This window comes from Octopus bimaculoides, chromosome 3 (genome assembly GCF_046866305.1).
Source record: "Octopus bimaculoides isolate indiv1 chromosome 3, ASM4686630v1, whole genome shotgun sequence".
In the NCBI taxonomy this organism is placed as follows: Eukaryota; Metazoa; Mollusca; class Cephalopoda; order Octopoda; family Octopodidae; genus Octopus; species Octopus bimaculoides.
Window position 1 is genome coordinate 84,682,642 of NC_142930.1, and position 22,511 is coordinate 84,705,152.

Here is a 22,511-nt window from a genome sequence, read left to right on the forward strand (position 1 = left end):
AGATAAATTGTTTAAATGCTATGATTACAAGGTGGAATGTCCGAATAAAATCTTACCTGATGCATTTGTTTCCACCATCTAAATCTTAATAAAAAATCCTAGTACTTCACATAAAAAATTGTCATATATTATTTATCCTGGACTAAATCTGTAAGCATTAACCATTCTAATCTCAACTGCATCTCTTGCACCTGTCTTCGACAAACAAACAAAGCAATATTCCTGGTAATTTAAATTTATTATGTAAAATCGATTTTATAAACCTACATTTAATTTACAAAAAGCACTTGTGCAGCTTCATACCATATCTACAATAGTTATCAACAGTTCAACTTTCTCTCAAATTTCTGAATTTGAAGTGATCGGCAACATCCTTTTATCAGACAAAATACTTATGCTCTGTTTTGACACATATTAGCGTAACTTTGGCTAGTTTCTCCTTTAACCAAATTTGTTTCATTATTGGCAAACTCAAGCCAACTATTAAAATAGTGAATATAGATTTTAATATACAATTTCTTCAAAGAAATGTTTCATTATATATATATATATATTACATTTTTATTCTATTGCTGTGCACATTCCATTCCACTATTATCAGGTGGAGCTTTTACTTCAATAATTTTATTGCGAGGAGCAAGTTTGCCTTTAGATTTCCTCTTTGTTTGTTGGGAAATAGCTGAGGGTGTTGAGGCAAGTTTCTGTTCCTTATTTCCATTCTGGTCAATTATTTCAACATCACGAGACATGCTGACTGTTTTCTTTGCTTTTGGAGAACCATCAAGGAAATCAACTGGATTGATAAAACCATAACGAGCAAGCTCTAATTTTCTTCGGTTGGTCTTTGATTGGTTTTGAGCAGGAAGTTTTTGTTCCGGTTTGCAAGGTTCTTTTTGAGATTTCAATTTTTCAGGAATATTCTCTGAAGTACTTAATGGGATCTTTTCAGTTCTAGTTTTCCGGTCATTTCTAACTTTACCAATTTCATCTGTTAATGAAAAGGAAAACATACCTTAAAATTATTTAATTTTAAAATTTCTAAGAGTTTGAAAAGGTCTTTGTAACTGAATCAATACAACAGAGCCATGGCTATTGCTAAACTGGTTATATATACACCTAGCAGTTGTATCTGTCAAAGCAAGAAAAGGAAACCTCTTCCAACTTTTATAGGTTTGGCACTGATTAAAGAAAAATATTTTGAAATTAAATTCAATGAATAATAATTCTTTTTAATTTTAGCACAAGGCCAGAATTTGTGGGGTGGGGTGAGGAGGCAAATTAATTAGATCAATCTCAGTACTTATTCAATTGCTATCTTCTATTGAACCTCCAAGTAAAAGGGATGTAAACAAACCAACATTAGTTACAAGCAGTGGTGGGGAACAAACAAAAAGACATCCTCATTTAATGTCTGTCTTTCACGCTGGCATGAGTTGGATGGTTTGACAGGAGCTGGTAAGGCAAGGGGCTGCACCAGGCTTTGGCTAATGGGCTTCTTTCAGTTTCTGTCTACCAAATCCTCTCACAAGGCTTTGGTTGGCCCAAAGCTATAGCAGAGGACACTCAGTGAAGATGCCATGAAGAAGCACTGAACCCAACACCACATGGTTGGGAAGCAAGCACCTTACCCACACTTTTATAAAAGATTTGTAATTAAATGCATCATCAAGTAGTGATAAGAATCAGGGTATTTATTCAAATTACAAAAACTGTTCAAGAAAAGTTTGAATATGCAGATTAAAGGTGCCCAGGGACTTTAAAATGTTAGAAATAAAATTGGTAAAAAATGGAAAAGGTAAATAGAATACAATAAGCATAGTGTAATACTATATTACTGTAGGACATTTCATGACTTATAAAGCTTTGCACTGTATGAACTTATAAGAGTTTGTATAAATTGAGATAGTACCCACCCCCAACAAAATACAAATTTCAAATACCTGGTTTATATTTTGAGAGAAGTTCATCAATTTGTAGCTTCAACTTCATGTTTCTGTAACTTAAAGCCTCTATCTGCTCTTCAGCCAGACGTAATTTCTTGATATAGTCAATAACTTGATGTGATTCTTGTATATACTGCATTTCTAGATTGTTTAGTCTTTCTTGAGTAGCCTGTAAGTCATTCCTGTAAGAGATATTTGCAGATACAAGTTGTGCCTAACAGCATAAATAATGTGATTAAATTACATAACCAAGGTATTGCAGTATATATTATTTTGCATATAAATTTAGTGGAACATGAATTTGCAGAAAAAAAAACAAAAACAAAACATTTGATTATATTATGTTAATTTTAGTATTCATGTAAACATGTATATAAAATATATAATTATAAAAACTAGAGTGAGGATTGGCAGAAATTATGTTTATAATTAACAAATACAATGACCATGGAAATTAGAACAGCAGTTTAGCAGACCTGTTTATTGCATACAACAATGGAAGCATAGACATAAAACAACTTACTGTTTTTTATCATTTAAAGACTTCAAAAAGTCGATTAAACCTTGATTTTCTTTGGTTCCAAATGTCTTTTGAATATCTGTTAGTTTGTCAATCTGTTGTGACTAAAAAGTAAAGATAAACATCTAGATGTTTCCCAAAACAGAAATAACAGCATATTTACAAGATATTCATCAATGCATGAAAGACAACTCATTAAAAATTTGCATAGCAATAAGGTGTCATAGTTAACTTCAAATACTGTCACTCGGGATTGCTTGAAAGCTGTTTGTCAATATTTCATTTCATTATGATGATTTCCGTTGTTATTTTCTTAAATCATTATCATCATCATCGTTTAACGTCCGCTTTCCATGCTAGCATGGGTTGGACGATTTGACTGAGGACTGGTGAACCAGATGGCTACACCAGGCTCCAATCTGATTTGGCAGAGTTTCTACAGCTGGATGCCCTTCCTAACGTCAACCACTTCGAGAGTGTCGTGGGTGATTTTACGTGCCACCGACACGAAGGCCAGTCAGGTGGTACTGGCAACGGCCATGCTCAAAATGGTGTATTTTACATACCACCTGCACAGGAGCTAGTCCAGCGGCACTGGCAACGATCTCGCTCGAATGTCTTTTCGCATGCCACCAGCACAAGTGCCAGGAAGGCAATGCTGGTAACGATCACATGTAAATTATTGAAGCAGTTGGGTACTCTGAAGAATCTAAGAATGCTATTAATAACAAAATTTTCATGTAATACATCTGGTAGAAACTCTTTATCTAGCTATAATTTCAAATGAATTAAAAAGCTAATTAATAAAGTGACACATGCTGAATAGTTCTTCAGCATGTGGCACTGGTGGGTGCAAGCATGGCTGAATGGTCAAGTACTTGAGTAATCACACGGTTACTAGTCTGAAGTGGCACTTCAGTTAAGTAACCTATCACAATTAAGGTCAACTCAAGTCATATCGTGGAAATTGTATAGAAGTTCATCAGATGGACAGTACTTGATGAGTTGCAGTTTTTCCTTCCTTGTCACCATCACCTTGAGTTGTTGCAAAGACTGTGAATATCACTCATTTGTCCTTAAGCTATAAAACAAAAACGAATTTTAACCCTACTGCTGTAAGCAGTAAGTTCTACCTAACTATGCAACATATTTGCAATTAAGTGAACAGTGACTTTAAACCTCTTATGGGGTAAAGTGAATTGTCATATTTTAACTAATCAGCTTGGCATCTGCCAGCTTAAATCCTCAAAATAAATTAAAATGTGTCATCTAGTTTACCTAACTTAAGTAGATATTAGAAATACAAGATTTTAATGCTCCATGATCTCAAATATTTAATTTAAATAATGCCCACTTATATATTTTCAGTGTTGGTGTCATGTAACAAGCACCAAGTACACTGTGAAGTGGGTGGCATCAAGAAGGGCTCCTAGCTGCATAAACCATGCCAAAGCAGACATTACAACCAGGCACAGCCCTCTGCCTAGTCTGTTCATGCCAAATCATACCAGCATGGAAAAAGGGACTTTAAACGATGATGATTCTTTGGTATAAGAAGGTTTCCATGAATAGATTAAAGAAATCTTTAGACTTAAACTTACCTCATGCTTTTCCATGTGTTTAATTTTTTCTTGCAACTGTTTAATCTCATGCTGTGATTGTGTTAGCTTGCAATTGAGATACTCCAGTTCAGTTTCATTTCCTTTGCTGGAGTTCATTTGATATAATGACATAGTTTGCATCTGTTGGTAAGAATGAGGAAATTATGAAAACCAACACTCCAAAAATAGTTAATATAAATATGAAATGTATTAGGACTATGTGTAAAACATACAAATTGTTTAATTTTTAAAAAGTAATTATTATACTTAATTTGTAAGTTTCAATGAGTTGTTAGATGGTACTGAAAACAATCAGAATGCCCAATCGGACAGTTATAGAAAAAATAGTATATTTGAAATGTTTTAAATACAAAGAAAGGTGTTTGTCCTACATTATTGTTAAAGAACAGGTAAACATTCTGCTCTGTTTAAACATAAAATATAAAAACATTATTCCATACTTTGAGTTTATAATTTTGTTGCTTTTCCAAATTATATTTCTCTTTCAAGACTTGGTAATTTTCTTGTAGAGCCATTAATGTTTTTTCAACAGAAATTCGGCGATCTTCCAACTAGTAAGAAAATAAATTGCATTCTTCATTCGCTTTGAAATCAAAAATGAAAAAGAAGCCCATAAGCAAAAATAAAAAAAATTCTTTGGTGGTGACAGTAAAATCTGCAACAATGTCACATTTTAAAGATAAAATCACAAGGGTGGACAATTTTTGCCAAAGTGAACCCTAGGATACATTTGTAATAGCTCTTAGATTAACTGTTATGGACTTTTATGTCTTAAGAAACTCACATTTATCTTGTTGAGCCATTTTACAAGTTTTAGTACTTTAATTTAGAAAAAAAAAAAAAAAAAAAAAAAAAAAAAATCTCATTCATGAAGTCAATAAATGTTTATGACAATTTATCTCGGGCAACAAATGAGACTGTCACTATTACCTTATTTGAAGATATCCATTTTGCAAGCTAAACAACTGCTTGTATTGCTGAGTAGATTTTACCAACACTATTGTTAGAACAGTAGGTTTAAAAAAAAAAGAGAGAAAAGGAAAAACACCTATAATTCTGATATTAAAGGGTTAAGAACTCCAACTGTGTTTATCTTTCAATCTATGACCTGTAAAAATTATAAGAATTGTTTTCCCAACTCAGAATTAAAAGATTTCATAAGCAAAAAAAAAAAAAAATGTTTGTTCCCAACTACTAATAGTCATGGATCTGTTCAATAAACCTTAAATCATCATTAAAGTTCCTAATATACAGGCATCATGGCCAAATGGTTAACAAGTTTGTTTTGCAATCACAAAATCCCAGTTTCAAGCTCACTACAGCAAATTTTAGGCAAGTGTCTTACCATATCTACTGTTCAACCCAAACTTAGTGAATGATATTGGGTAGATGGAAACTGTATGGCTGTCTTTGGATGTATTTTACCTGTAATTCAGTCCAGCTATGTCACATTGAATCCACTTGAGGATTACGTCTGTGGAATAGTCAGCTATTTGCACATAAACTCATTGAACAGGTAGTTCAGATGATTGGACAAGTGAAACCTGTAAGTTAGAAATTCTAAACATGGTCATTACATTATAATGATTTATACCTACATTCAGTACTCCAATTCCATTTCACTGTCCTTTCAAAACTCCATAACTAATAAATATATATTAGGCATGGCTGTGTGGTAAGAAGTTTGTTTCCCAATCTCATGGTTCTGGGTTCAGTCCCACTCTGTGGCATCTTTCCACTTACAACTTTGGGCTAGCCAAAGCCTTGTGAGTGGATTTGGTAGACAAACTGAAAGAAGCCTGTCGTATATGTGTCTGTGTTTAAGCCCCCATGACTGCTTGACAACCGGTGTTGGTCTGTTTGCACCCCCATAACCTAGCGGTTTGGCAAGTGAGACTGATAAAATAAGTACCAGACTTAAGAAAGTAGTCGATTCCTTCGACTAAAATTTCTAGGAGGTGCCCTGGCATGGCTGCAGCCTAATGACTGAACGAGTAAAAGGTAAAAGATATAACCTCAAACCTGTGTCTATAAAATCATACAAAAACAAAATTCAAACTCTTGCTTGTTCTATATAAATATAATCAGAGGTAGTAAATGATTAGAGACCCCATCAATTTGGTACAGCAGCAATTTTGACATGATGTGGGTAATAAATATTTCTCTTGCTGGATGTAGATAATAAATATTTCCCTTGCTGAATCAATAAATACGGCAAACTTTCGCTGCAATTTGTTATTCCAAGGGAGATAACTACAACTTGACATAGAACAAGACTTTTAATTTAATCTAATAAGATTAGACTAAATAATCTGAAAGGCCGCAAATGTTATCAATACATATCCTCTGTGTATGAACAAGACACTTAACTTGCAAATGGCCCAATCAACCGAGTTTTGTAACTTAGAGGGAACAGTCTCCAAAATGAGTGGCAGTGCTAAAAATTAAAAAAGTAATTAGCTGGTAGTACTAAATTCAACTCCTTTCTTGAGTATGATCTGGAAAATGTTGAACTATTATATTCATTTGATGAAGGTATACAACAGGAGTCTTTCTTCAAAGGGTCAAGGCATTTATTACCTGGAGGGATTTGAGTAAAGTTCCAGCCAGATTTAGTGTAACATGGTGGTAGAACAGTGAAATAGACAGTGCCAAAGAGCAAAGAAACAGGTGTGGAAGGACTGGAAGGGTTGGGGGAGCAAAGAACTATATCAGGTAGCTAGAAGAGAAGCTTCGTGACAGGTAAATCTTGGCTAGGGGAGAAGCAGAAAGGAAAAAAGTTTGTCAGCGGTATGAGGACTAGAGGATTGAGGTGTTTTGGATTGCAAAACAGTGAGTCAGAAAAAATTGTGATGTTGAAGGAGAGATGTGTGTTTGAATGAATGTTGGTACACTTGTACTTAGTGACTCTGAAAAGGAAGTGGCCAGGCAGTGTCCCTATGAAAGGCAGCTCACTGTGGGGAATGCATGGGAAAAGGAAGGCCTTCCTAATATGGACCCAACAGAGGGATCAGCTATCCAAGTTGACAACTGTATGATAGATAATTAATGATATGAAGGGGAAGTTCCTGATCCATCAGGAATCACCACTGAGATACTTTAAATATCTGACAGAGTGGGATACAGCCTAGTCACCTGTATAGTTAATCATGCCATCCAGGAAGGAGTAGCAGTATCATAGTTAACTGCTCAAAGGTAAAAAAGTAATTATAGAGGTATCAAATTTCTGGACCAGGTCAGGAAAGTTACAAAAAGGGTCATAGCTCAACTAATTAGGAAGAGAGTCAACCTAGATGAGATGCAGTTTGGTTTTATGCCAGGATAAACACTACTGATGCTATCTTCCGAGTAAGGCAACTACAGCAAAAGCATTTAGCCAAAAATAAACTGCTGTAATTGGTATTTATTGATATGCTGAAAGCTGTCCAAGCCATGTACAGGGATGTTATTATTAAAGTGAAAGTCAGTAATGAGTGTGTTAACAAGTTTAATGAGCAGGTAGATCACCAAGGCTCAGTTCTTAGCTTTTTGTTTATCATAGTCTTCCAGGCCATAAAAGAAATTTAAAGCTGGTTGCCCATGGGAGCTTCTCTATGCTGATGAATCTTGTTCTTATAGATGAATCTTAGTAGAAGTAAAGAAGAGAACAATGACTGGAATCAAAGTACCTCAGAGTTAAAGACCAATGTGTTGAGAGAGAAGACAGTACTGGTATGGTCATGTGATGCAAATGAAGGCAACTGCACAAAGAAATGCTGATCTCTAAATGTGGAGGAAATCTGTGGAAGAGTAAGAACCACAAAGATGTGGGATGAAGTGGTGAAAAATGATCTTCAGATGTTGAGTCTTACAGAAGAGATGACAAAGGAGGGAGATGATTGGTGATTTCCTGTGCTTGAGAAGACCAGTCCAGTTAAGTAAAATGAAGGTCATAAAGGTAGGTCATTTATGCCCATGCCCTTGCGCACATTCTGCACAGTCTGTCCCTGACAAATCTCTTCCGCACAACCCATCTTCCTAACACTTCCCACATCTCCTCACCTAAGTTCACCATTCACTGTATTCCCTCCATCTCCCATTCTCCCTTTGTACCCTCACGAACCTACCAGCACACAGTGTGTCCCTACCTAATAAAACCCTCCCTTTGTGTTCACTCACAATATTCTCTCCCCTCCAACACCCACTCTCCTTTTGCAATCTCACAAACTTACCCAGCCTATCCAATTCTTAGGTCCACTTCACTTATATACTCCACCCTGTAACTTGAGTGTACCCAACCATCACATCATCATCTCCAATCACCTCTGTTTCCTACTGAGGAGTAACCATGTGTCTCCTTTACTGCAAGATACTTATTTCAGTCACTCTATTCACATCCTAACCTTTCATCACTTGGTACAAAGCCACTCACATCAATACTACTTCCTACTCAGTTTGAAGAGTCATATAAGTTATTTGGCAACTTTACTGCTGCTGATGCCATGTAGCAAGCACCCAGTATTCTCTGTAGAGTGGTTAACATTAGGAAGGGCATTCAGCTGTAGAAACCATGCTAAAGCAGACAGTTGAACTTGACACAGATTTGCTGGCTGCTGTCAAACTGTCCAACCCATGGCAGCATAGAAAATGGACATTAAATGATGATGGTCAGTTGGACTACCAATTAATAATTCATAACCTGTGACCACTTGTGACATGTTAATGGCAGAGATATAACACTCAATGACCTAGTCCACCTAGTTGTGAATATTACAAGTACTCATTGATTATACAACATTCACACTACTATTAATACTTTGAGTTTTGTTTATCCCCAGGTTAGTTCTGAACAAGAATACCTATAATCAAAGAGTTTTAGCTATAACTACACCATCTGATTTTCGGACAATGTATCCAAGAATACCTTAGTTAATGTGTCCTTCCCTTTTCTTATGTAACTTTGTGGTTTAAGAAACATTTCACTGTTTCACAGTATGTAGTAGAGACACTCTTGTTGGCTAGCTTGTAAATACTCAATTCAACACTTCCCATGGTTATAACAGAGTGGGATTGGATGATATCCTAAATACACAGTATAACAACTAAGTCTTTAATGGATTATGGATCTAATACACCGTATAAAAAGATTACATTAATTTTTTATAACAGCCATTTATATGAGTCATGTCAGGGATACCATGTAAACCAGTACTACCTCTTCTATGGTCAAGTAGTCGGCAACTGAACTGGATCCTCAATTCGAGTAGCTTGCAACTCTTGTGATGAGGATGTCCGGACACCTGATAAGATTAGAAACAAGACCTGTTGAAGGGTGGATGGGCTCCTTGTGGGCTAACAGCCATCCAGTTGTGGAAGGCAATGGCAAACCATCCCAATATCTCTGCCAAGAAAATACTATGAAAGTCAGAATGAAGTAACACTATGATTTTATGTGATTGGAGAATTCATGGTTAATCAGGAAGACTCTCATCATGGTGTCATCAACGTGCTGCAAAAACATACAATACATGATGGTGACATTTAAGTATAGCCTATAATATTCTATTAATAGCCAGTTTATTACAAATTTGATACAACAAAATTTGTTTTAAATATAATTCCTCAATGTCAAACATTAACATCATTATCATAACCATTTTATTATGCTGAACTGGTTGAAAGAGTCTGAAAAAGTTTTTTTTTTCCACACAAGTCTCAATCTTGCATCAACTCATCTCCAATTTAATGCACTTTCAACCATTAACCTGTGCAATTTAATATCTAACCTTTAATATGCAATACCAATAATCATTCTCTCAATTTACCAATGTTGAAGCTTGTAGTACATTCAGTGGATCACATTAGAATACCCTGTTCATCTATTACTCACATTTCATTCATACACGACCTTACTTTTTTTTTGCAAGAATAACTATTAGAGAAAACAGCTTTTCCTTATACAGTGCTTGAACACTTCTTACAAGCTAATCGTTTGCACTCAATTTTTATTGACTAAAAAAAAAAATCCCCAAGATAAATTAATAAGGCTGTAATGTACTTACTTCAGAGAAAAGAGAATTGCCTCTGTCTTGCCGATTCATGTTCTCAATCTGAGCAGCATACAACTGAGCCTTTAAGTCAAGGATTTCTCTTTGAGATATCTACAATAAGAGAAATATAAAATTAAATATTATATAGCTAATTTCATGGAAAATAGGAATATCATATTACAATTATGATGATAATGATATAACACCAAAACATATGAGATACTATAAGAGTAATTTAGATTTATTAAATCACCAGTCATTAAACTTTAACCCTTTAGCATTCACATTACTCTGTCAAATGTTATAATTATTTTATTCACATTGTTTTGAATTAATCATGCATTATCTTGTATCTTTGAGAAGTCGTCAATGAAATTGTTTATTTTTCAGAATGACATGGTTGGCCAGATTTGGTCAGTTCGAACATAAAACAGATAGAATATTTGGACCAGATATGGCTGGTTTAAATGCTAAAGGGTTAAAAATAAATGACTTCTTCAATTTCAAGGGTGCAATTCACCAAACTACTCACTTAAATGAAGTTGATATTTTATGATGAAACTCATGAAGCTAATTTCATTAATTCTTTACCTCAAGTAAATGGCTTTACAAAGCATACCTCAAGAGTTTTTTGATAGGAGTTCATTTCACTTCTTACTTCTTCATATTCTTGCTGTTTTTCATCAAGTCTTCTTTTAACCCTCAACAACTCCTCCTCCACTCGATTTGTGTTAGCATGACTGCTGATAAGTTGAGCTTTCAAATTTGTCTGTAAAGCAATGTTGAGCGAAAGAGAGAGAGAGATATGTTATAAGTCATTATATTTAAACATTACTTCTAAGCAGATCTTATTTTAACATTTATTTGCTCTTTTTTTTCACACCTGGAATGTTTTTTTTTTCCAACAGTAGTAGCTGACAAATATTTAAAGGTAAGATATAATAGGTTTAGAAGTGATAACCACATTAAGATTTAATCTGACACTGTATTGTCTTGACCTACTCCACTACTGTTTCATTTTAAGATACTGATAAATTATTATTTTTAATCTTGGTCCCATAATCAATGACTTTTCATTAGCATCATGTATTACAATGATGAAAAGATTAAATAACTTCCGAATGCTTCTAAATAAACAAATCCCAAATGGCTTATTGGATTTTATTCTGTTTGATTATTCAACTGTAATATTTTACATAATAAGAATGACATTATGCTCAATGGTTCTTTAGTTGCCAATGTTTCAAATAAAAAAAAGGGACACTTACACATTCAGTTTGAAGTTCTAACACCTCTTTTTCCAGTACAACTTGCTGTTGATTATCATCGCATAAACTTTGAGATGGATAATGTGAAACTTCTTCAGTTTTCTCAAGGAGCAGTTTTTCTAAATTTTTAATTGTTGTAGTTAATTGTTCTTCCTTTAAATTTGACTGTTCAAGTAAGTCATCTTTGTTTCTCAACTGCATCATTTAATTCAAATTGTATGCAAATATAAAGAAAGCTTGCATTTCATGTTACAGCAATAACAAACAATATATATATATCATCATCATCATCGTTTAACGTCCGCTTTTCATGCTAGCATGGGTTGGACGATTTGACTGAGGACTGGTGAAACCGAATGGCAACACCAGGCTCCAATCTGATTTGGCAGAGTTAGATTGGAGCCTGGTGTTGCCATCCGGTTTCACCAGTCCTCACAAAAATAATCAATACACACTCTTTCACTGATTTGAGTAACTGAACTGTAGCTATGCTGGGGTACTATCTTCAAAGGTTTCCATCTATTATACTGACTTCAGTATTAGTCTGGTACTCATTTTATTGATTGATTTATTAAATGTAATTCAAAGTAAACTCAATCTCTTTTTCAGGTGTAAGTAAATGCCACAAAAAATTTGCAAACATACATTCACATGACAGACTTCTGTAGTTTCTGCTTACCAAATTTCACTCACAAAGAATGAGTAAAACTTGAGGCTTTGATACAGAAGACACTTGCCATAGGTGCCATGTAGTGAAATTGAACCCAGAACCATGTGGCCATAAAACAAATTTCTTAACCACACAGCTACACCAGCACCTATCATATTTATTCATGTCTAATGCATATCATTAATTATGAGATGTAAAATCCTACAAAAATATCTCTGATGACTAATATGCAATTTTTTTCTTCAGTGTTATGATGTGTAAAAAAAGAAGTGTTCAATCAGATTTATCATAACTGCTGTGTAAAATATACTGAAAATGTTGGCAGCTATTATAGTAGCCAGTCCTCCGAACTTACCTAAATTAATCTGGACAATCTCTGTTCCTCCAGTTACCCAAACTACATCTCACCAGATTCAGAATTAGGCATGTTGTCAGATTTTTCTTCCTTGAAATATTACTCTTCTGGAATTTCCCACACTACCTTTGTGTTTTTACCACCAAATACCTCCTGAAGTCCAAACTAAACATGAATAGCCATACCCCAACTGTTACTATATCCCAATTAATGAAGTCCTCAAAAGGTTGGGGATTTTTATTGTATCTCTATAGACTAAACAAGGATTTCTTATTTAAGCATAAAGCACAGCAATTTTTAGGAGAGAGGTTGATTGACATGACAGAGCCCATGTACTTGGCAGGTATTCAATTTCATTGAACCCCAGAGGAACAAAAAGCAAAATCATCCTTGGAAGGATTTGAATTCAGAATGTAAAAAGCTGGAGCAAATGTTGGAAGCCATTTTTACCAACATTAATGACTCTCCCAACTCAAACAGTAAAAATTTCTTGAGTTTGGACAGACTTTTGATTGCATTAAATAAGTAGGTATATACCGTAAATCCTCGAGTATAGTCCACCCTTGAGTATAATACGCAGGGGATTTTTAGGTGGCTGTGCCTCTGAAAAACCTAAACCTTGTGTATAATATGCACCCCTTCTCTAACTTGAGTCAAGGAGGTCTATATAACGTCCTTGATTTGTAAACGTATATATGGTAACGTCCTTTATTATTATTGTATATATAACATAATGCAAGCATATAGCTTTTTTGTGCACTTTGCAGAAAATAAAGAAATAACAATAATAACGTCCGTGAAAAATAAATATTTTGCCTTTACATATTTATCACTTAGAAAATTTTGCTTAGAAAATATTTTTCATTTTTAACCTCGTATATAGTACGCACTAGAAATTTTGACCTTTAAATTTTGGGGAAAAAGTGCAGATTATACTTGAGGATTTACGGTATTCTTTCTTGTACTTTGTATAGGTTTCAGTGTTCCAGCTATGGTTTCACCATAGCACAAATGTAGTTCATTGTTAGGCAAACATGGGATAAAGCAGAGTACTAATCATAAATAAGGAGCACAAAATCCTAGTACCAGTTGAAAAATGGCCTTGCTCAATATATTAGAAGAGAGTAGAGAGCAACTTTATGTGTACTCAATGCATGCAATGGATACTCAAAAAAGTATAGTGATTTCTGGCAAATAAACAAGAGAACCAGACTTCAGCTGTGCAAGATAGGAATAGGAGTATCAGTGAAATGTTGTACATATAGTACCCACATGGCTCACTAGAGATATAACTGATGGTTTGTTAGATATGTAACTTACTTTGTGCTGGAGTAATGAGAATATGGTAGTCAAAGTAGGACTGAGGTGGAAGAGGTTCATTTGGAGTTACTTTTGTTGGTAACAAGGTACATATGTTTTATATAGACAAAAAAAGTGGTTTTATATAAACCACCTTTTTTATATGTAAGAAATATGATGTGCATTCAATTCAGAAAATTTGCAATGGCCAGAGAATTGATTTGAGTATGAAAAATGTTTCTTGACAAGCTGAGAACAAGTTGGCTGAAGGAACAGCTGGGCATTAAAAGCATTGATCAACATGTGCAGGATAGGGGACTGTTAGTATGAATATGTAATGATGACTTGATAAATGCTAAAGATAAAGGAAGTCAAGGGAAGAAATGGTGGGATTGGACCTCAGTATGTTATGCCTCACAACTAAAATACCATAAATTTGACAGAAGCAACAATATGGTGTACTGCAGACTCATTTCTCTCATGCCAGCTTGGAAAAGGTATAAATTACAATGATTGGTTTTTGATGAAGAGGAAGTGTATGAAGATGTAACTTATTCCTTTGGTTCCAGAATTATAGGTGGTATGGATAAGCTCTTCCCGAGTAATTTGTCTAACTTTAACTTGAATACTTCTACAACCACAACATACAGATCACCTAGTCACCCATGTTCTAGTATAGCAGAGCTGTTAGTGAGGCCTCAAGAATCTAAGTTCTTTGTCTATTCTGTACACCACTTTGGCACTACACTTCAAAATCCAGTTCTGCTATAAGCATAATGTTCATAATATTAACAGAGGCAATATCAATACTGAAAAGTAATATTTATGCCCACTTAAACGTGGATGTTCTGTTAGAACAAATTATACTGCAGGAGATAACCTCTTGTATTGGCTTTTGGTGCAAAATGCATTCTTGCTTATATCGCTAGTGGGAGGATAAATCCCCACCATGTCTAATGCTGAGACCACATGATTTCAACCTTCCTTGAATTTTCATAATACTCACTGTGAAACTTTGGTTCCGGTCATTACAGATTCTGCACATATATGATTGCATAAGTATCCCTTCTCCTCCCACAAAACAAACCTGTATATCATTAATCATGAAGCTGATGAGTTTACAAAATTCTGGGAGTATATATATTCACATACAAAACTATTTAACTTACTTCTCTTTTCAAAGTAGCTTCTTGTTTCTGGTATGACTCCACCTCTTTTTTGAATTGAGTTATTTCATTTTGGAGCAGCGAAATTTCTTCATTATATTGCTTTTCCATGTACTCTTTGGATTCTAACTTGAATTTTGTAGAATGTTTCTCATTTTTCAGTTCCTGCAAGACAAACAGAATAGAATGTAGTAATTAAAATATTTCAATATATCTGAGGATTAAATCAACAAGTGGATCAAGAATATCTTGTGGATATCATACTAATCAACTACTTTAGTTCTTATACACAGCTGCAGCCCATAAAGGAAGAGAAAGGAAGATACTGGAAACAAAACCATTCTAAGTTCCATGTATACAAATGAGCTGAATGTTCTGAAGAAAGGCTTCATGCAGTGTGGGAGTAGTTAGTAGGTAGCTATGTTTTCTATCAAAGATTTCAATAAAACTGGGAATATAATCGGATTTAGCAAACTAGAATAGCACACACAAAGACTAGTAAGTAAAGTAGATCTCACATATGTAATATAGTGAGCAGAAAAATAGATTAACTGGGATTATCAATACAATAGATATAAACTTTCTCTCAGTTCATTTTCATATGCTAGCATGAGTTAGATGGTTATATCATTAAGATATTGTTTTTCAGCTAGATGACCCCCTTGCTAATCCTTACTTGTTCATCAAGTAAGGGATATCTAATTTACATATCTTCGGTGTGAAGGAGCAGGCAATTTGTAGATAGAAGTAACAACAACGCTACTTGAATTGAGAAACTTTCATAGAATCCAAACTGTAAACACACAGTCACATACATATATAATGTAGATTCTTATCTATCCACCCTGATGAAGGAGGCTCTGGATTTTACCAATGTTTATTTGTTTCCATTACAGGCTGCAAATTTCTGATGACCTACATCTGCCAACATTATGAAGTAACTCTGAGCCCTCAGAAACAGCTGTCGAACTTGTAACACCTTTGCCCCTCTAATTCTTTGAGTCTATGTAATCTGAGTAAGTTTGGTCTATTAAAAAATATGTATATATTTATACTGGATTGTTAATCATCTGAAAATTTTAAATCTGCTGTCACTTTTTACATGTATACATATATATATATTTTGTATATTGAGACTCAAGGTTTTATCTGTTTATTTGAATCATTGTCTCTATATAATATATGTAAGTATATGATGCACTCCTTTCAGTTTCAGTCTTCCGAATCTATTCACAAGGCTTGGTCAGCTTGGAGCCAGAGTAGAAAACACTTGGCTAAGTGATAAGACTGAACACCAAACAATCTGGTTAGGAAGTAAACTTTCTAATCACACAGCCATGCCTACACCACTAATGACGTTTAAAATCTAAGAGGAAAAAGACTACAATACAATCAATAAATGTTTTGGAATAATGGAAATTCAATATGAGAGTAGACCTGGTTTTCAAAACAACTTATAAACGCAACAGACTAGTTTTAGTTTTTTTCAGAAAAGCATATTCTACTTAGATGGTAACACTAAAAGTAATTCATATATATATATGAGGGGGTGGTGAAAAGTTCCTAGCTTTAAGGGTATTGCAAAGAGCCTGGTTGGAGGCCCATCCTTCCAAGTTCTTTTACAGGGCATAGAAAAACTGAAGGACAGCTGTAATAAGTGTGTGAATCTGAGAGGGGAATATGTTGAATAAAATCATAATTAGCTGATCCTCCTGTATTTTCTTTTACCCAAAGCCAGAAACTTTTCAGCACCCCATTGAGTGTGTGTGCGTGTGTGTAATATATATATGAGACTGAGGTGTACGTATGCTGCTATATTTTATATATAAAAAAAATACAAAAATGGGACAAGAACGCAAAACATCCAGACAGACAGGTGATATTTCAACATGCGCCAGCTTAATTTAATTCGTCCTTAGTCGAAAAACACCTGTTGTTTTGTCCTGTTAATTGCCTTTGTATTCATGTAACATTTCTCTGTTTTTTTCCGTCCTTGTTTTTGTATACATTTGCTGCTTTCTTCCAAGGAACCTAATGCTCTTAGCTTAGTTTTTCCTTGGGGCTGGCCAGATTGGAGCAATCTCGAGTATAACCAGCTGAAATTGCAAAGATAATCTGGAACTTGACTGAGGATAGAAAACTCTGAATGACCCATCCTTGTTTTCTTTGTATCGTCTGTCTGGATGTTATGAGTTCTTGTCCCATTTTTGTATTTATTTATATATATATATATTCACATACAAATACATACACAGGGAATGTAATGAATATCAATAATATGTTCAGAAGAGCATTCTACTTACTAAACACCAAATATGATAGTCTCACAAATGTAGTGCACAGAGAAACTTTTGATAAATTGAAATTATTGATACAATTAGTAGATAAAAATTACTTCTGAGATTGTTAAAAAAAAAAAAAGTAATAGAAACAAGTCTAAAAATCAACTGAAGTTGAAAAAACTGTAAAGAATTCAATGTAGAAGTAGATCTAGTCTTTAAGTCAACAGGTGAAAGCTACATACTCTATATATACATATATATATGTACACACACACAATAGTTTTACCAACAGTATAGAATATGCTTTGCTAAGACAATCTAAAAAGACCAAAACTTGACCTTATTTTTTTACTATATTTGAAAATGGTGGAAAGTAATTGAGTGAATGGATAATAGTATTTAGTGAATGATCAAATCACAGTATTACATTTAAATGCGGCACATACTATCTGATGCTAAAATTATAACATACATACATAACTCCGCATGCAACTACATGCTAATATTTAAATACTAATATATACATGCACTTGTATGCGTGTAGAAAATGAGTATATTTGCTAGCATCTCTATACTTTCAGTACTGCAAACTCATGCCTTTATTCATGATTATCTAAAGAATACATTACCTCATCAATTGTAATAATTTTCTGCTCAAGTTTGTCCACTTTTTCTTTGAGTTCCTCATTTTCTTCAAGAAGTTGCTTACCAAAATTTACAGCCTGATGAATCACTTTTTGTTTATCATCTAACTGCTTTGTTAAAGACTCCACTTCTCTCTCTTTCTTTAAAAACTTTTCTTGCAGATATAAATCTTCAAATGTTTCACAGACCTCTAACTGTGAATCCTGTGCCGATTGTTCAACTACACTTTTATTTGTATGGTCAGTTTCGCTCTTCATAAATGACATTGTTGCACTGTTTGCATTGTTACAGTCAACGGTAACTTTGTAAGCTGGCCCTGTCTTTATACTAGCATTGAGAGTTTCTTCAGCAGTAAAACTATTTACAGTGTTAGAATTTTTGACAGGGGATTCAGTCTTTATCATATCGACATCAATGTCAATTTCTGTAGAGGATTCAGTCTTTATCCTTTCCACATCAATGTCAATTTCTGTAGAGGATTCAGTCTCTATCCTATCCACATCAAGGTCAATTTCAGTAGGGGACCTGGTCTTTATCATATCCACATCATTGGCGATTTTAGTAGGACTCTCTGTCATATCAACATTAACAGCAATTTCAGTAGAAAGTCTTGACTTTTCTGTATCAATATGATGACATCCCAAACTGTTTCCATCATTAATTTCATCCTTTATCAAAGTACATTCTTTTTCCACGTTTCTTTCAAGACTGAAGTTATTTACAACACTGGAAATATCTTTGTCTGTCTCTGCAGTAACATCATATTCATCAACTAAATTTCCACATAAGAATTTGGAGCCATCATCCCCATAATCATTGTTATGATTGTTGCCAGTTTCATTATCTCCATGGTCATTACTATCATTGGTAACATCATTACCAATATTATCTCCATCATGGTCTTTAATATTAGTAACTGAGTGATCTGCATTGACATTAGTATTATCATAGCTCTTAATATTACTATCATAATTAACAATGTTATTGTTGGTATGGTTTTTAATACTATAGTAATGAATTTCGTTATTTTCTTGACCCTTGTTATCCTTAACATAATCAGCAATATCATCAGGGTCATAGTCTTTAATACTAACATCATGATCAACAATATTATCATCACCACACTCATTATCACTAACATAATTATCAGCATCAATGTCAGGAATCTTCTTAACCCTATTCTCATAGTTACTAGTGTCCTCACTGTCACAATTCTTCATGTTACCATCATAGTTTTCAATATTGCAACCATCTTGGTTTTTATAACTATTATCACTGTTTGATTCATTCATCTCTAAAATTCCACAAGTCTTTGAATTTGATGAGAAAGCTTGGGAAAGCTCTTCTTCTGATGACAAAATTTCTTTAGGCGTTCTACTTATTTCTTGAACTTGGTTTATATTTTCCTCTCTTAACTGGGACATAGCATGCACTTGTTCTTGTCTTACATTTAAAGAATTACTTTCAAGGTTGGATTCTTGAAAGCTCTCTTGATTTGAAGTAGTTGCCATTGAGGAACCAGTTAAAGTCACTGCTTGTTCAAGTTCTTGCTCCAAATTCATGGCACAGTTTTCAAACAAAACAGAATTATTTTTGTTAGTTGTGTCAACATTACCATATAAATTTTTACATCTACTGCTTGCGTAAATATCTTTCATGTCAGTTAAGTCCACTGTAAAGTCCTCACAAACTGAATGTGACAAAGAAGAATCATCCAAATTATTTGTTGCAACAAAATCGTCATGCTTCAGAGGATTGCCCAAAAACTCATTTGAGTCAACCCCTGCTGATACTAATTCATCCATTAAACTCATTTTAACTGAAAAGATATACAATAAGAGAAAATATTAACATTATGTTAATGCTATATAACAATGTTTCATTAAACTGAAAAAAAAAAGTTAAATCAAAATCAGTTATAGACTGAAAGATTCCTGTATATTTTTCATATACTCAATTTGAATCTAGCAAACCTTAACATTGACATTTATTCAAACAATTAAGCAATGCTTAACCCATTACCTACCAGTGATCTCATATGAGATCACTTAAAAATTACAAATTTCGTAATTATCTGTCAATATTTACACATATCTAACCTTTTTGCTATATCTACTAGGTATATTTCTCTGATATTCAAATGAGGTTTGCTAATTTTTCACTCAATATCTCACTTATTTCTATTTAAAATGTTATTTTGATCATTCTAGCGTGTTTCTAAGGCTGTTTTATGCTAGAAATCAAAGTTTCATAAAAAAAATTCCAGTTAATAGAATTATGGGAGGTAATGGGTTAAGTGAACAAACCATTCTATTAATGCCAGCCTAAGATGGGCAGATCAGCAAACTTTATTCAAAGCCAAGAATATTTGGATGTATATTATGCCAAAATGAGAATATGTCGTTATTTAATATTGGATAATGCAATCTCAGATGACTACAACTAAAAATAAAAGGAAAAGACAAGGTGGTTAACTAGAATGCCTGCGATCAATTTTCTGCTTGATCAGGGTTTGACCTAATTGACCGAAACACCATAAACAACACAATAAAATATATATTCTTGAATCAAAACAGAAGTTGGTATCTTACAAGTTCTCTGAAGGTTACAAAGGAAAGGATATTATAGTGATGAGGAAATGCAGCTGTGACATTCATACTTCTCTCAAATGCTCTATCAAGGATGATTGGATATTTCAGTTTAAGCTCTAAAACTGAAAAATTTTCCAAACAGAAAATAGATTCCTTGAACCTTTTGCACATGCAAAATTATGCATTATTAAAAACAGTTACTTAGGCCCAAAAAAGGATGTGATGGTCATGATTGGCACATTTAAAGAAGATGAGCATCTAGAAAAACAGACAACATATTGTCTACTGTCTCAATACATTGAATGCCCTATCTGGCTCTCTTAAGGAAATTGTAAGTGGTTGCTTAACCTACTGGAAATAGCTGGACTGAGTGATAAAAAGAAACAACAAATAAAAGACGAAGATGGAGAGACTAAAATAAAACAGAGAAATGGTAATTAAAAAATAGCAACAGATTTACTAAAACCTTCAGTCAGTAAAACAATTAATTTCAATTTATTGAATGTAGTTCCTTCTACCACTTGAATTTACTAACTTTTGAGAAAATAATCAGTAAAACTGTGTTATTTCTGCTTGGATGATTCAGTAGAGATGTTAAACATGCATGCCACCTTCTGTTTTTTTTTTTTTTTATGTAAAGGGATGTGGTGCATGTTTAACAACTATGAAATTAAAAGAAAAAAATCCTGAAAACATTGATTATCTATATATATAAAATACGGGTGACTAGGCCATGACTCACACCACCAGATATTTTAAGCATCTCAGCAGTGATTCCTGATGGGCTGAAGGCTTTTCCTGACATCATATCCTTAATTGCTTTATCTACCAGCGTGCTATCTATTTGGGTAGCTGGTCCCTCTACTGGGTCAACATTTGGCAGGCTCTCTTCCTCCCATTCATTCTCCACATTTAGCAGCCTTCCATAATGGCTTCTCCAGAATCATTAAAAGTAAGTGCACCATTACCCATGCGGACACCTTTCTCTCCTGTGACATCACAATTTTCTCTCACACACTGTCTTGCAATCTGAAATACTTTAGTTCTTTGGTCCTCATGTCACTGAACATTGGCAAACTTCTTTTCTGCTTTTCCTTTGGCAATGTATACCTGTCACCCAGCCTCCCTTCTGGCTATCTGGTACAGTTCCCTGCTACTCCGACTCTTCCAGGCTTTCCAGGCCTGTTTCTTTGCTCTAATGGCCTTATCTACCGTATTATTCCACCACCACGTTACTCTAGGTCTGGAAAGGACTTTGCACCAGCCACAGATTTGGTCTGTGGTGCTCAGTAAGCTGTCCCACGGGAATTTCCAGTTACCCTCTATGTCCGAAGTTTGTAGGTCCTCCTCCCTCTCATCAAATTTCTCAATGAGGATGCCCCTAAATCTCTGACCATGTGAAGGGTTCTTTAGCTTCCAAATCCTTCTTTTCTGGATTAGTCTGCTTCTTAACATCCTTCTAGCCTCGAGTCTAAAGTCACTAATAACTAATCTATGCTGGGGGGGGGGGGGTACATTCTTCATCAGGGAGGGTCTTTGCATTTAAGAGCAACCTTGTATCTCACTGTCTGGTAAGGATGAAATCAATCTGGCTAGCAGAGTCGCCTGATTGATAGATTATCAGGTGGCTGTCTAGCTTCCAGAAATTAGTGTTGCAGATTAATAGGTTGCATGCATCACAGAACTCCAGTAGCCTAGTTCCCTCTTCATTTTGGGAACTAATTCCATGTCCCCCATGAACACCATGGAAGATACTGGATTGCTGTCTGACATGACCATTAAAATCTCCAGCTGCAAAGATGAGGTCATTGCAACTCGTCTTTGAGGTAGCCTGTAGAAGGGTATCATAAAAGTGGTCCTTCTGATCATTTAGTAGGCCTGCTTGTGGGGCGTAGGCAGAGATAATTGTAGCTATACTATTCTGCAGGACTAGCCTAAGCTTAAGCATGCTATCGCATACCCTAACTACCTCTATGACCTTATCCAACCATTTCTCCACAAGGTGTATGCCTACACCCCCTACTCCATCACTGTTACCTTCCCAGAAGATTTTATACCTTTGTACCTTGCCTGTGAGGACCCTGGCTGAAGCTCCTCTCCACCTTACCTCTTGTATGCAGC

General features: G+C 34.6%; 1 protein-coding gene and 1 long non-coding RNA gene across 2 annotated transcripts in view; one reads left to right on the top strand and one right to left on the bottom strand.

Annotated features, from left to right (window-relative positions):
- Positions 1-219: 219 nt before the first annotated feature.
- The window catches only part of LOC106872998 (uncharacterized), a 28,223-nt gene continuing 5,931 nt past the window's right edge, over positions 220-22,511 (bottom strand). Inside the window, exons 2-11 of the mRNA XM_014920197.3 lie at positions 17,784-19,618; positions 14,876-15,037; positions 11,383-11,577; positions 10,734-10,883; positions 10,127-10,225; positions 4,526-4,636; positions 4,065-4,205; positions 2,467-2,567; positions 1,941-2,125; positions 220-988 (exon numbers count right to left, since the gene is read on the bottom strand). Of these exons, the coding sequence (XP_014775683.1) occupies positions 567-988; positions 1,941-2,125; positions 2,467-2,567; positions 4,065-4,205; positions 4,526-4,636; positions 10,127-10,225; positions 10,734-10,883; positions 11,383-11,577; positions 14,876-15,037; positions 17,784-19,613 (3,396 nt within the window). The 5' untranslated portion in view covers positions 19,614-19,618 and the 3' untranslated portion in view covers positions 220-566. The remainder of the gene's footprint in view (positions 989-1,940; positions 2,126-2,466; positions 2,568-4,064; positions 4,206-4,525; positions 4,637-10,126; positions 10,226-10,733; positions 10,884-11,382; positions 11,578-14,875; positions 15,038-17,783; positions 19,619-22,511) is intronic.
- Positions 7,919-15,926, top strand: LOC128247306 (uncharacterized). Its single transcript, XR_008263680.2, has 2 exons — positions 7,919-8,022; positions 15,769-15,926. It is a non-coding gene; the product is annotated as an uncharacterized LOC128247306 (long non-coding RNA).